This window comes from Plecotus auritus (genome assembly GCF_963455305.1).
Source record: "Plecotus auritus genome assembly, chromosome: 10".
NCBI lineage: Eukaryota > Metazoa > Chordata > Mammalia > Chiroptera > Vespertilionidae > Plecotus > Plecotus auritus.
In genome coordinates, this window is record NC_137785.1 from 11,484,716 (window position 1) to 11,499,906 (window position 15,191).

At 50.1% G+C, this 15,191-nt stretch overlaps 1 protein-coding gene across 1 annotated transcript; it reads right to left on the bottom strand.

Moving 5' to 3' along the window:
• Positions 1-8,427: 8,427 nt before the first annotated feature.
• DKKL1 (dickkopf like acrosomal protein 1) lies at positions 8,428-15,126 on the bottom strand. The gene is made up of 5 exons (XM_080644646.1): positions 14,256-15,126; positions 13,826-13,995; positions 13,245-13,385; positions 13,024-13,116; positions 8,428-8,819 (listed from the first exon to the last, which is right to left on the bottom strand). Exons 2-5 carry the CDS (start codon positions 13,979-13,981, stop codon positions 8,508-8,510), a joined length of 702 nt encoding a protein of 233 aa, XP_080500772.1. The 5' UTR covers positions 13,982-13,995; positions 14,256-15,126; the 3' UTR covers positions 8,428-8,507.
• Between the last annotated feature and the right edge of the window lie 65 nt (positions 15,127-15,191).

Below are 15,191 nucleotides of genomic sequence, written 5' to 3' on the forward strand. Positions count from 1 at the left end.
GCCCAGGCTTCTTCCCAGGGGCCCTCATTGCAGCCTCTCCCCTGGCCTCAGCCTCCGGTCGCCCACGCCAGTCCACACCCACAGGGCCCCCGAGCTGACCTGCCCCTCCCCTGCCCACTGTTCTTCCATGGCTCCCGAGCACCCCCTGGACAGAGCCTAGACCAGGGGTGGGCAAACTTTTTGACTCGAGGGCCACAATGGGTTCTTAAACTGGACCGGAGGGCCGGAACAAAAGCATGGATGGAGTGTTTGTGTGAACTAATATAAATTCAAAGTAAAGGAGCGGAGGGGAGAGCAAGAGAACCAGATAGAACAGCCGGATCCGGCCCGCGGGCCGTAGTTTGCCCACTACTGGCCTAGACCCTGGACTTGGCATTGAAGGCCCTCCATGGCCTGGCCCCATCCCAAATCACACTTGCTGCTCCAGCAACTCTGAACTGAGTGCTGTTCCCCAAACCAGGCTTGCTGTTCCCACTGGGACACCCTCCTTGCCAGCCCTTCCAGTCTCAGCTCACATGTCCCCTCCTGACCACCTTGGGCTACTGACATCCTTGCCAGATCAGCCTGTGTTTGGCACCGCACTCCTTTGACCCCATCTCTCCCCTGCTCTCAGTCCTCCCATGGCTCCCTGGTACCTTCAGGATTAAGTATGGCTGGTATGGCAGAGTGGTCCCTGTAACCCCTTGCCTTTTTGTTACTCTTCTCTCCACTGGCCCCCCTCCAGGCCCCTCACCCTCCTCACACCCATGGGAGCTCAGCACCTTCCCAGGCTCCTCCCAGCCGAGGCCACACTGCAGCCCCATTCCCACCTGTGGCCCCTGCCCTGGCCCACAGCTCCTGGGGGAGCCTTCTTGACTCCCTAGAGCAGCTAGGGACCCCCTCTTCTGTCCTGCCTACATTAATTATAACCATCTGACTTCTCATCCCAACTCCAGGACACTTTCAAGAGTGAAAGGGGCCCGGCCAGTGTGGCTCAGGGGTTGAGTGTCGACCTCTGAACCAGGAGGTCACGGTTCGATTCCCGGTCAGGGCACGTGCCCGGGTTGTGGGCTCGATCCCCGGTGTGGGGCGTGCGGGAGGCAGCCGGTCCGTGATTCTCTCTCATCAATGATGTTTCCATCTCCCCCTCTCCTTCTCCCTTCTTCTCTGAAATCAATAAAAACAGAGATATTTTTAAAAGCCAAAGGGGTGCTATTAATGAATGATTACACTGGACGCCCTGGCTGGCGGTGCTCAGTGGTTAGAGCACTGGCCCACTGAAGGGTCACTGGTTGGATTCCTGGTCAAGGGAATCTCTTCTCCTTCCGCCCTCCCTCCCGCTCTGAAATGACGGAAAAATATCCTCGGGTGAGAATTAACAACAGCAAATTACCCTGGACAACGGTGCCCATCACACTGAACTGGCACACTGGGGCACATAAATGGTCAAAGCAGGGTCGCCCGGGCCTGCCTGTCCTCACCCCCACTGCATAGCTCCCGTCCTCACCACGTGCTCCCCACACCCCGCTTTCCCTGGCCCCAGGTGGGGCCGCAGCCGTGCCGGGCACACTTCCTGGCGGCTTTTAGAATTCCTAGAAAAAGCGGCTGAGACCCTTCTAGGGTTTGGGGGACGCCGGAGGGCCCAGCAGGGGGGCAATGGCCCTGGAACCTGTGTGGGGAAGGGGTGCAAGGGTGCTGGCCGGCGCTGGGAGCCTCTGACAGGGTTGGGGGGACAAGCTCCGGGTGAGGGACTGAGGGGGGCTCTGTTCTATCTCGGGGTCTTTGGAGGGAGGCTAGCAGGAGGGTCAGGCAGGATTTCTGGGAAATTTAAGGTCTGGGTTTCAGGGGGTCTCTGACTGGAACTCTGGGGGCGTCTCTGGATTTGTGGGGTCTGTCTGGATTTCTGGGGTCCGACTGGACTCCTGGGGTTTCTCTGACTGAATTTCTGGGGTTTCTCTAAATTTCTGGGGTCTCTCTGACTGAATTTCTGGAGTCTCTCTGACTGAATTTCTGGGGTCTCTCTGACTGAATTTCTGGAGTTTCTCTAAATTTCTGGGGTCTCTCTGACTGAATTTCTGGGGTCTCTCTGACTGGACTCCTGGGGTCTCTCTGACTGAATTTCTGGGGTCTCTCTGACTGAATTTCTGGGGTTTCTCTGACTGGACTCCTGGGGTCTCTCTGACTGAATTTCTGGGGTTTCTCTGACTGGATTCCTGGGGTCTCTCTGACTGAATTTCTGGGGTTTCTCTGCCTGGACTCCTGGGGTCTCTCTGACTGAATTTCTGGGGTTTCTCTGACTGGATTCCTGGGGTCTCTCTGACTGAATTTCTGGGGTTTCTCTGACTGGACTCCTGGGGTCTCTCTGAATTTCTGGGGTTTCTCTGACTGGATTCCTGGGGTCTCTCTGACTGAATTTCTGGGTCTCTCTGAATTTCTGGGGTATCTTTGACTGGACTCCTGGGGTCTCTCTGACTGAATTTCTGGGGTCTCTCTGAATTTCTGGGGTTTCTCTGACTGGACTCCTGGGGTCTGACTGAATTTTTGGGGTATCTTTGACTGGACTCCTGGGGTCTCTCTGACTGGATTCCTGGGGTCTCTCTGAATTTCTGGGGTATCTTTGACTGGACTCCTGGGGTCTCTCTGAATTTCTGGGGTTTCTCTGACTGGATTCCTGGGGTCTCTCTGACTGAATTTCTGGGGTCTCTCTGACTGAATTTCTGGAGTTTCTCTAAATTTCTGGGGTCTCTCTGACTGAATTTCTGGGGTCTCTCTGACTGAATTTCTGGGGTCTCTCTGACTGAATTTCTGGGGTTTCTCTGACTGGACTCCTGGGGTCTCTCTGACTGAATTTCTGGGGTTTCTCTGACTGGATTCCTGGGGTCTCTCTGACTGAATTTCTGGGGTTTCTCTGCCTGGACTCCTGGGGTCTCTCTGACTGAATTTCTGGGGTTTCTCTGACTGGATTCCTGGGGTCTCTCTGACTGAATTTCTGGGGTTTCTCTGACTGGACTCCTGGGGTCTCTCTGAATTTCTGGGGTTTCTCTGACTGGATTCCTGGGGTCTCTCTGACTGAATTTCTGGGTCTCTCTGACTGGATTCCTGGGGTCTCTCTGAATTTCTGGGGTATCTTTGACTGGACTCCTGGGGTCTCTCTGACTGAATTTCTGGGGTCTCTCTGAATTTCTGGGGTTTCTCTGACTGGACTCCTGGGGTCTGACTGAATTTTTGGGGTATCTTTGACTGGACTCCTGGGGTCTCTCTGACTGGATTCCTGGGGTCTCTCTGAATTTCTGGGGTATCTTTGACTGAACTCCTGGGGTCTCTCTGAATTTCTGGGGTTTCTCTGACTGGATTCCTGGGGTCTCTCTGACTGAATTTCTGGGGTATCTTTGACTGGATTTCTGGGGTATCTTTGACTGGACTCCTGGGGTCTCTCTGACTCAATTTCTGGGTTTTTTCTGACTGAATTTCTGGGGTTTCTCTGACTGGATTCCTGGGGTCTCTCTGAATTTCTGGGGTTTCTCTGACTGGATTCCTGGGGTCTCTCTGACTGAATTTCTGGGGTCTCTCTGACTGAATTTCTGGAGTTTCTCTGAATTTCTGGGGTCTCTCTGACTGAATTTCTGGGGTCTCTCTGACTGAATTTCTGGGGTCTCTCTGACTGAATTTCTGGGGTCTCTCTGACTGGACTCCTGGGGTCTCTCTGACTGAATTTCTGGGGTTTCTCTGACTGGATTCCTGGGGTCTCTCTGACTGAATTTCTGGGGTTTCTCTGCCTGGACTCCTGGGGTCTCTCTGACTGAATTTCTGGGGTTTCTCTGACTGGATTCCTGGGGTCTCTCTGACTGAATTTCTGGGGTTTCTCTGACTGGACTCCTGGGGTCTCTCTGAATTTCTGGGGTTTCTCTGACTGGATTCCTGGGGTCTCTCTGACTGAATTTCTGGGTCTCTCTGACTGGATTCCTGGGGTCTCTCTGAATTTCTGGGGTATCTTTGACTGGACTCCTGGGGTCTCTCTGACTGAATTTCTGGGGTCTCTCTGAATTTCTGGGGTTTCTCTGACTGGACTCCTGGGGTCTGACTGAATTTTTGGGGTATCTTTGACTGGACTCCTGGGGTCTCTCTGACTGGATTCCTGGGGTCTCTCTGAATTTCTGGGGTATCTTTGACTGAACTCCTGGGGTCTCTCTGAATTTCTGGGGTTTCTCTGACTGGATTCCTGGGGTCTCTCTGACTGAATTTCTGGGGTATCTTTGACTGGATTTCTGGGGTATCTTTGACTGGACTCCTGGGGTCTCTCTGACTCAATTTCTGGGTTTTTTCTGACTGAATTTCTGGGGTTTCTCTGACTGGATTCCTGGGGTCTCTCTGAATTTCTGGGGTTTCTCTGACTGGATTCCTGGGGTCTCTCTGACTGAATTTCTGGGGTTTCTCTGACTGGATTCCTGGGGCCTCTCTGACTGAATTTCTGGGATATCTTTGACTGAATTTCTGGGGTTTCTCTGACTGGATTTCTAAGGTATCTTTGACTGGATTTCTTTCTACAGGGTCTCTGGATTTCTCTGACTAGATTTCTGGGGTTTCTTTGACTGGGTTTCTGTGGTCTCTGGATTTCTACAGGGTCTGGATTTCTGGGTTATCTTACTGGGTTTCTGTGGGGTCTCTGACAAGATTTCTGGGGGGCATCTCTGACTGGATTTCAGAGCTATCTTATATTTGGGAAGGGAATCTGACAGTATTTTGACAAGATTTCTGGGGTATCTGACAAGATTTGGAGAGTCTGTGGTAGGATTTGGGGAGGCAGTGGAACGGGATTTCAGGGGTCTCTGGCAGGGTCTGAAGAAGTCTGACAGAATTTCTAAAAAATTCTGACAAGATTTCAGGGTCATCCATAAGGTTTCCTGGTGGGTTCCTTTCAGTATTTCTGAGGGGATTTGGTCAGGATTTCAGGAAGGCCTTTAACAAGATATGGAAGAGGCCCTGATATTGGGGGCATTCCCCCAGGATTTGTGGGTTTTGCAAGGATTTTGAGAGGGGCTCTAACAGGGCTACCTCGCACAGCCAGGGCGCACCTGGGGCCACGTCCCACTCCCGGGACGCAGGCGAGGGGCACGAACGACGAACGACGAACGACGAACGACGGACGACGACCAGCAGTTGCTCGCGTGGAGGTGCAAGTACGCAACTCCCGCCGGAAAAGCAAAAGATAGCGGAGGGCGGGGCGGGGCGGGGCGCGCACGCGCGGCGTCTATCCCCCGCCACGCTGCGCTCCTCCCCTGACGCAGGCGCACATCAAGGGAAGGTGCACGCTTGTCGGTTACCTGCTACCGCGAGACTGCGCATGCGTAGGGCTGCTCGGGCGCGTGCCCAGCCCAGCGGAGCGGGCGCACGCGCACTGCGGAGTGGGTGAAGGCTGGAGGGATTATCGCCCTTAAGGGAAAGGGGCAGGAGGCGCCGTCCACTGCGCTGGGGTCTTCTCAGCGTCCCCAGGCTTCGGTGAAATAGATTCAAGCAAGGGGGAGTTGGGCTGAGAGTCTCCTTGTTTATCCCCTCTTATTAGCTACCAAGCCGTGGCCTTTCTGCCCTCCCTTTCCCGACAGGCTGCCCGTCGCCGTCACAATAATGTCTCTCTACTCCTGCGCCCACGCCCTTTTGTGACTCCAGTCCCAACGTATTAGACCCCCGAGGGTCTTTCCCAAACTGTGTTCCATTCACTCCTTTTAGGAGAAAATGCGGACAAAATAGTCTCAGCTTTTCCGGCTGGAGAGATTCAATCCAAAATTGACTCCCAAGAAGGGGGATGTGGGACAAAAGATGTCCCAGCCACTCAAACTTTCTGCTAGCTCTTAGTATCCACTTTTTAAAAATATATATATTTTATTGATTTTTTTACAGAGAGGAAGGGAGAGGGATAGAGAGAAACATGGATGAGAGAGAAACATCGATCAGCTGCCTCCTGCACACCCCCCACTGGGGATGTGCCTGCAACCAAGGTACATGCCCTTGACCGGAATCGAACCCGGGACCCTTCAGTCTGCAGGCCGATGCTCTACCCACTGAGCCAAACCTGTCAGGGCAGTATCCACTTTTTAGTGGTCCTCACAGCACATCTTAAAACGGGACACATTCTATATTTGCGTTCTGTCATCCACAGGGGAATATGAGCTATATGCAGTAGGAGACTGCTTGGGGGCTAGAGCATGCCTGCCCAGTGTGGGCACTTAAAAAAAAAGTTGAGTGAATGGATGGAATTCATGGCTAAGTGCTGGGCAGTGTAGAATAACGAGGAGGTTGTGGGCCTGGAGTGAGACATGCTTGGTTTTCAATTTGGTTCGGTCACTTCCTAGCTGTGACCTTGGCACAATGGCTGCTCTGAGTCTCAGTTTTCCTCCCAGAAATAAAGATAATTGCTTCCTAGGTTACCTCAAGGACGTAAGGTGGTAATCCTTAATAGTTATTTTTTTGGCTGTTAGTCGGTGGCTTGTTACAAGGCCAGGGAAAGAACCTGCTTGGCAGGTGGTGGGGTGAGTGGTTAAGAGAGATATGGAATCGGACAAACCTAGTGCCATCGCTGTGAGACTGGTGACGTCATCCCCCTAAAGGCAGCCTTTTCCCTGAAATGGGGACAAATAATATCTACATGGGGTCTTATAAGAGTTCAATAGAATGTTTGCCATGTGCTTTGTTAGCACAGGCTGGCAAATGGTAGACCCCATTAGCTTTATTAGTATAATTTCATTCTTTCAGTTTATATTCAGTATTTGTGTGTGTGTGTGTGTGTGTGTGTGTGTGTGTGTGTGCCCATACCGGAGTCCAACTGGCAACCTTTCAGTGCACGGGATGACACTCAACCCACTGAGCCACACAGGCCAGGGCCCTGTAGTATTTTTTTTTCTTTTTTTTTTTAATATATTTTATTGATTTTTTTTACAGAGAGGAAGAGAGAGGGATAGAGAGTTAGAAACATCGATGAGAGAGAAACATCGATCAGCTGCCTCCTGCACACCCCACACTGGGGATGTGCCCGCAACCAAGGTACATGCCCTTGACCGGAATCGAACCTGGGACCTTCAGTCCACAGGTCGACGCTCTATCCACCGAGCCAAACCGGTTTCGGCTGTAGTATTTCTTGTTCCTTTCTTTTTTGAGGTCTGGGTAATTTTGTACCACCTGGAAATTTATTTTATAGTGATAGCATACATATAGAGTGCTAAATCTTAAGTTACAGCTCAATTACATTTTTATAGTTTTTTGAGATGAGTGCTTAGTGATAGTTTTCCTTTAGCCTCTTTTCTAATATATGCACTTAAGGCCATAATTTGCTTTGAGAACTTTTTTTTAAAAGAAGTTTTTATTTAGAGAGAGAGGAAGGGAGAGGGAGAGATAGAAATATCAATGAGGTGCCCTGCCGGCATGGCTCAGTGGTTGAGCACTGACCTATGAACCAGAAGGTCCCGGTTCGACTCCTGGTCAGTGAATATGCCTGGGTTGCAGGCTCAATCCCCAGTGTGGAGCATGCAGGAGGCAGCAAATCAATGGTTTCTTCTCATCATTGATGGGTCTCTCCCTCTCCCTTCCTCTCTGAAATAAAAATATATTTAAAAAATGACAAAACTTCGATGAGCAACATCAACCTTGATCATCAGCTGTCTCCTTCATGCCCCCTCCCCCCAGCCAGGAATGGAGTCCCCAGCCTGAGCATGTGCCCTGAACAGGTATTGAACCAGTGACCTTTTGGTGCATGGGTTGACTCCACAGCCACCGGCTGGACTTGAGAACCTCTTGAGCTACACTCCACAAGCTTATGTCACATTTCCATTATCATTGTTTAAAATATTTACTAATTTGCTCTAGCTGGTTTGGCTCAGTGGGTAGAGCATCAGCCTGCGGACTGAAGGGTCCCAGGTTTGATTCCCTTCAAGGGCACATCCCTAGGTTGCAGTCTCGATCCCCAGTAGGGGGCGTGCAGGAGGCAGCCAATCAATGATTCTCTCTCATCATTGATGTTTCTGTCTCTCTCTCCCTCTTCCTTCCTCTCTGTAAAAAATCAATAAAATATATTAAAAAAAACCCACACAGCCAAAACCGGTTTGACTCAGTGGATAGAGCGTCGGCCTGCGGACTGAAGGGTCCCGGGTTCGATTCCGGTCAAGGGCATGTACCTTGGTTGTGGGCACATCCCCAGTAGGGGGTGTGCAGGAGGCGGCTGATCGATGTCTCTCTCTCATCGATGTTTCTAACTCTCTATCCCTCTCCCTTCCTCTCTGTAAAAAATCAATAAAATATATTTAAAAAAATATTTACTAATTTGACCTGTGCATTATTTTAGTGGTATAATGCTTCATTTTCAAATATTTTATGACTGCCTAGTTATCTTATTGTTGGGACTTGCCATGGCCTGATTAGCTGAGGCTTGGGGACATATCCTTAAAAGGAGATAGTGCTTTTAGATGTAAGAACTTTATTTCCACATGGAGCTTGGGGTGGGGTCTGGTTGTGGGTACATGCAGGTGTTCCCATCCCCACACCTATAGCTGCTGAGACGGCCTGAGAATGTACAGGAAGTGCGTCTTGCGGGCAGGCGGCTTGAAGTGGGGGGAGCCCTGGGTCCCTTTTTGCAGGGCTTCCTCTCGGGTCCCCTCGAGGAGCCCGTCCCGGATGGCCTGCAGGCGGTGTTCCTTCTCGCTGAGATAGCGGTTGCCCTCCGGGGCACTCTGGTGAGACCTTCGCCGTGGTAGCTTCATAATCCAGAAGGCCACTCGGGGGTGGGGTTCTGGGTGGAAGCTGTCCATGGCCTTTGAGAGGGGCACCAGGGCCTCCTTCTCCTCTATCTTGGGTACCTGGGGAGGAGGGACAAGGAGATCGTCTCAAACCGAATGACAACCCCAGGACTCTCAGACCCACTGGCATATTTAACTCAGTTTGCCACCTACAGGCCGCTTTGGGAGTTAAAAACTCGCCTAGCGGTTTACAAAGCACTTGGGTTTACAAGCACTTTTGGATTCAAAATACTTGGGAGGTTTATAAACTACTTTGGGGTTGAAAACACACTTTGGAGGTTTCAAAAGCACTTTGGGGTTTAAAATGTCTGTTGGGATTACAGAACACTTTAGGATTAAACGTACTGAGAGGTCTGGAAGCAGTGTGAAATGTGCAAAGCACTTTGGTATTAAAAGCTCTTGGCATTACTAAAGAATCATGACCATAATTGCAATGCCTATGGGTGTTGTTTTTTGATGTTATTGGCCAGGACTTTGAACGGAATATCAGGATTGAGAGGAACATATCTAGACTCTGGTTGTTATCAGAAAAGCTTTAAGGAATTAGGATTGACTTTGGAAGCTGATAAAGGCCCCATAAAAAAACGGCCTGGTACCTTGCTCATTTTATTTCTGTGGCTCGTGCCCTGTCTTTCCAGATAAGGAATGAAGGTTGCTTTCCTGGGAGATGGCAAATAGAGAACCTCAAGACATTTTGGGGACCTCAGGTATTGAGGAATTCACACAAACGTGCAGGCAAAGACTGATCGGGATTGTGTGGCTTGTCTTCTTCACCGGGAGAGGCTAATGAAAGCTCACTCGGGAGATTCCTTATGAAATTCCAGCAAGGCAGATTTTTAAAAGCTATGTGATCAATTACTATGCTTGTTGTGTTTATGCAAATGATCAGGCCAAATTGAAACTGGACTTAATACAGTAAATTAATTGGTCTTAATATGGTTCTTTGATAAAAATGAGGGTAATTTTAGGAAGAGAACTTGTGTTTTCATAAAATCCATAATATACTGTTGTAGATATTAGACTTTAATTCAGTTACTTGTCTTCAAAGTTTTATTTTTCCGCCTGTAAACCTAACTGGATCCTGACTTTTTCTAGTTTTTTTAAATATCTGGCTACAAGCCTCCAAAACAATGTTTCATTTTTCTCCCATCCTTTGACAAGGCAAACATCTGAAATCTAGGCCAGCCAGCCAGGTGTCCTTGCCTGGATGCTCCCTTTCATCAGACGATTTGTTGTGATTCATGTCATTTTAGCTTTTGCCTAATAATATTAAGATTTATAATGCGGCCCTAACCGGTTTGGCTCAGTGGATAGAGCGTCGGCCTGCGGACTGAAGGGTCCTAGGTTCGATTCTGGTCAAGGGCATGTACCTTGGTTGCAGGCATCCCAGTAGGGAGTGTGCAGGAGGCAGCTGAATTGATGTTTCTCTCTCACCGATGTTTCTCTCTATCCCTCTCCCTTCCTCTCTATAAAAAAAAATCAATAAAATATATTAAAAAAAGATTTATAATACAATTTATCTCCACCAGGTTACAAGTCCTACTGGCACTGTGGGACTCTTGTCCCTTGCTGACTCTAGACACCATCAAAACCTCCTTCTGTGCCCAGGCTTCATCGCTCCTCTGAACAAGGGCCACTTGGTTCTGAAGGAAAACTCTGCCCCTCTTCAGCATGAAGCAGCTGCAGAAGAGACCCTATTCCCCTTTCCCTTAAAGAATTCAGAGTCAAGAATCATCGAGGGGGAATGTGGCAGGCAGTTAGGTAGGTGTGTGCAAGTAGGAATGATAAGCCCCGGTGTGCCTAGCAATGGACTAAACTGGGGAAACGAATATTGTAGAATGGGACCTCGCCCCCAAGGTGATGTCCCCTCCCCTTGCATATTGCTGGTCATGTAGTTTGGACCCTCCCCTCCCCTGACCTTTATTTCCCTGGCAGGACACTAGTCATGTGGTGGACTCCCTTAGGGGAGGAACAAGGGGCCTGAGAATAGCCTCATATGACTGCCATACAAGCCCTTGCATGACCACTCCCTTAAGCATTAAGCCCTCAGGACAATAAGGTTCTGGCCAGCATCAAATAATCTTCAGAACAAAGCCTCGGGTCTGTTGACCACAGAGATAGAGTTTGGGTCAAACTAGAGATAACATCTAGGCCTCAGATGCGTTTCAGCGCCAGGCCCAGAGAAATAGCTGCAATGTGTGGTTCTTGATTGAATCCTGGTCCAAAGTCAAATCAGCTCTTATAGACAGCTTTGGGTCCACTGGAGACATTTGAATATAGACTGATATAGTCTGTTTGGTCAAAGTGTGGGTTGTGGACCAGTGTTGTCAGCATCTTCTGGGAGCTCGTTAGACATGCAAATTAGTGGGATCCAACCCACCCACTTATACCTACTGAATCAGTCTGCATTTTAGTAAGTTGAGGTCTGAGCCTGGCCAGCATGGTTAGTGGTTGAGCACCGACCTATGAACCAGGAGATCATGGTTTGATTCCTGTTCAGGGCACATGCCTGGGTTGCAGGCTTAATACCCATCAGCAAGAGGCAGCTAGCTGATGGACAATTCTCTCTCATCATTGATGTTTCTCTCTCTTCCTTCCTCTCTGAAATCAATAAAAGTGTGTTAAAAAAATAACTTAGAGGTCTGAGAAGGCATGTAGGAGATCGTTATGGGTTGAATTGTGCCCCTCCCAATTTATATGTTGAAGTCCATACCCCCAGGACCTCAGAATGTGATCTTGTTGGAAAATAGAGTTATTGCAGGTTTAGTCAGTTAGGATGAGGTCATCATGGTGGACCCTAATCCAATATGGCTGGTGTTCTTATGCAAAGGGGAAATTTATACATAGAAATGCAAACAGGGAGAATGTCATATGGAAATGAAGCAGAGATAGGGGTGATGCATCTACACACTAAGGATTGCCAAAGACTGTCATCAAGCCCCCAGAAGGCAGGAGAGGGGCATGGAAGGGACTCGCCCTCACAAGGAACCAACCTTGATCTTGGACCCTTGAGACAACCAGTTTTGTTATTTAAGCCACCCAATCTGTGGTACTTTGTGACGGCAGCCCTCGCAAATTAATATGGAGACAACAATTTGACATCAACATTAAGTATCTTGGGTGTGAAAATGGTACTGTGGTCATGTGGAAGAATGCATTATTCTTCAGTCTGCTGAAGGACTTAGGGGTGAAGTGCCATGATGTCAATAATCTATTGTCTTGGTCCTAGTAGCCGGTTTGGCCCAGTGGATAGAGCGTCGGCCTGCAGACTGAAGGGTGCCAGGTTCGATTCCCGTCAAGGGCACATGCCCGGGTTGAGGGCTCAAGCCGCAGTAGGGGGCGTGCAGGAGGCAGCCGATCAAAGATTCTCTCTCATCATTTATGTTTCTATCTCTCTCTCCCTCTCCCTTCCTTTTTGAGATCAATAAAAATATATTTAAAAGTAATAATCCATTGTCTTATGGTTCCCAAATACAAAAGTGAAAATAGAGTAAAAGTGGTAACAGGTTAACAAGTGGTGAATATAGGCCATCGGTTCTCAACCAAAGTCTGGAGACATTTTGGTTGTCACAACTGGTGGGGTGGGGGTGGTGCTTTGGTCTAGTTTGTAAAGGCCAGGTCGCTGTTAAACATTTGACAGTGCACAGGATGGCCTCTGCATGGATATCTCCAGCCCCCAATGATGATGGTGCTAAGGCTGAGAAACCCTGCTCTGTGCTAAAAGGAATGCAGATAGAATCATTGCACTCTTTCCCCCTAACTTTTCTGTAGACTTGAAACACTTCAAAATAAAAACCTGTGTGTGTGTGAGAGAGAGAACTGCATGCCTTTTCCAAGCAATTGGAGGTTCTTAAAACATTTTAGGATACAAAAAGTCCTTTGAGATTAGAATCACTCTAAAGTTTGCAAAGGTGATATACACAAAGCATTTCAGGTTCATAAACACCGTTGGAATTAAAAAATATCACATTTTGGCGTTTATAAGGGAGAGACTTACCACTTTGGGATAGAGTTTAAAAATACTGAAAAGGTTTGCCGAGTACTTTGAGGTAAAAACACACTCTGATGTTTGTGAGGGTGAAGTTTACCAGGCATCTGGAGTTAAAAACACTTCTTGGTTTACAAAACCCTCTGGAGTTCACTAAGTGAGTGGGGATGTACTCTGAGGGTGTATACCTCATTACTGAGAGCTGGTTAGCCCCTTTCAGCCGATGACAAAACTTTTCGGGGTTGCGGGTGGGCTGGGGTGGGGGCCTCTCCTAACCTTCCAGTCACTCTCCACGCTCCCATCTCCTGCCTCAATGGATGCCACCACCTTCTCGGAGATCAGCACCTCTCCTGTCTTGTTGTCGGTCACCTGTGAGAGTGGGAGGAGAGAGAGAGAGAGAGAGCAAAACTGCTTTCCTTCCCTGCTCTCCACCCAGCAGACACTACAGCATGAGAGATCCAAGGTAGACTCCAGGAGGGACTTCCCAGCATAGGCACCTTGTCAATCTGGTGGTGGCTGGAGAGAGTGCTGTTCCCCAGCTGGCGCTCCTGGTTCTCTTCTTGGTGGTAGTTCGTAGGGAGGCCCCGCAAGTCCATGGGGGCAGAGAAGAAGCTGTCCATGCCCCGCAGCAGGTCATCCTGGGACCAGAGGAGGGACAGGTGAGCTGTTGGATCTCAGGACGCCCCAGTACATCTGCAGCCCTGCCAGGGTGCCCTCCAGGCCTTGCCATGTCCCTTTCACCCCCTTCCCTCTCCGTTTTGTGACCCTTAGGGGCTAACTAGTCACCTCCTGCCCACATCCTTATTCTCTGCCCCATTACCTTCCTATCTTTGCCCCTCATGCCCTACTGTCTCTGTTCTATCTCACTCTTCAGTCTCTTTTCTGTCTCCCTTTGCCTGTCTCCCTCCCTCTAGTTCTCGGTCTTCCTGTTACTCTCTGTCCCTTTGACTCCCTCTCTTCCTTCTGCCTGGCCCTGACCTGTCTCCCATTGTTTCCTCGAACCCCTTCCAACTCTCAGTCATCTATCCCTGTCCCTCTCCTCTGGAACCTTTTCTCCCCAACCCCTGCCATCACTCACTTTCAGGAAAAGCCGGGTGAAGCCTTGTAGTAGTCTCTGGAGGCCTAGGAAACCCGAGAAGCTTTCCTGGGCGTCAGCATCACGGATCGGGGCTGCAGTAGAGGGGGACACCAAGGCAGAGGGGAGCAGCAGCAGCAGGACCAGCGTGTGCCACATGGCGGGGCGGGAGGCTGTGGCATCGGTAGGGTCAGAGCCCCCACCCAAGACAATCATGCCTTTCCTATCCCTTGCCCAGGTTTTACCCCTTGTCCAAGCAACTCCTCCCCCGCCCCCAAACCCATTCCCCCTCTCCCTTTTTCTTCTACTCCCACCCCCTCCATCGTGTTAGGTCCCGTGCATCCTCCCAGGCCCGACTCTTCTGGGCTTTGCTTCATACCCGGATCGCATCCCTCTCCTTCCCCCACATTCATACCCAGATCTCATTTCTCACCTTCTTCTCACCCTCTGGGCCTCGCTTTTATACTAGATCACAGTCCGGTCACTGGACTCTCAGACTCGGGCCGTCCACGGACTGTTAAATCCAAACAGTTCTGGTCTCGAGCCAAGCGGGACACCTGGAGCGTTGAATGAGCTCCGCGAGTCCTAGCCACGCCTCTACGGCCTGGTCACGCCCCCACATGTGACCTCACCCACTAGCCGGCCCCCCTATTGGTTAGCCACGCCTTTAGTCGTTGGTAGCCACGCCCCTCGAGCCAGCCGGCCGTTCGTTTCACGGTCACGCTCCGTCAGACCACGCCCCTTTCGGTTGACCTCGCCGTTGGAGACCGAGTCTTGCCAGTCCCGCTCCAACCGCAGGTGGCCACGCCCCTTGCCTTGGAGCCACGCCCCCGCGCCTGGGCCACGCCTCTGTGCTGGATCCAGCTCTTGCTCCCAGCGCCCTCTGTCACGGGCAGTCCTCCTGGTTAGCCGCCTCCTATTTTTGCACCTATCCTGAGAATTTCTCCGTGTCGCTTCTCGTCTTCTCCAGTATTTGAAACGATTAATGCACTCCGAGACGCTGAACCCGGAACCCTCTTCGGTCCCACTAAACCCTCTCCAGAAACCCGAAATCCAGTCTTCTGTTCCAGTTTCCAAGAAACTCGGACTTTTTTTCAAGAAACACATTTACGTTGCTGCTTAGATTTTGAAATTTACTAAAATTGTCAGTTTAAAGAAAAGGAGGAGGAGAAGAAGAAGAAGAAGAAGAAAAGAAAAAAAAGAAAAAAAAAAAGAACTCGGAATCTGAGCTCCCTTCTCGCTCAGGTCCCCGGAGTCCGGACACCAGCCTTTTCTGGTCCCATGAGTTTGAACACTCAGGTACCGAGTGTCTCTCTCGGTCCTGGGACACAGCGCCACCTCTAGTCCATTAGAGCGTATGGGTGCGGGA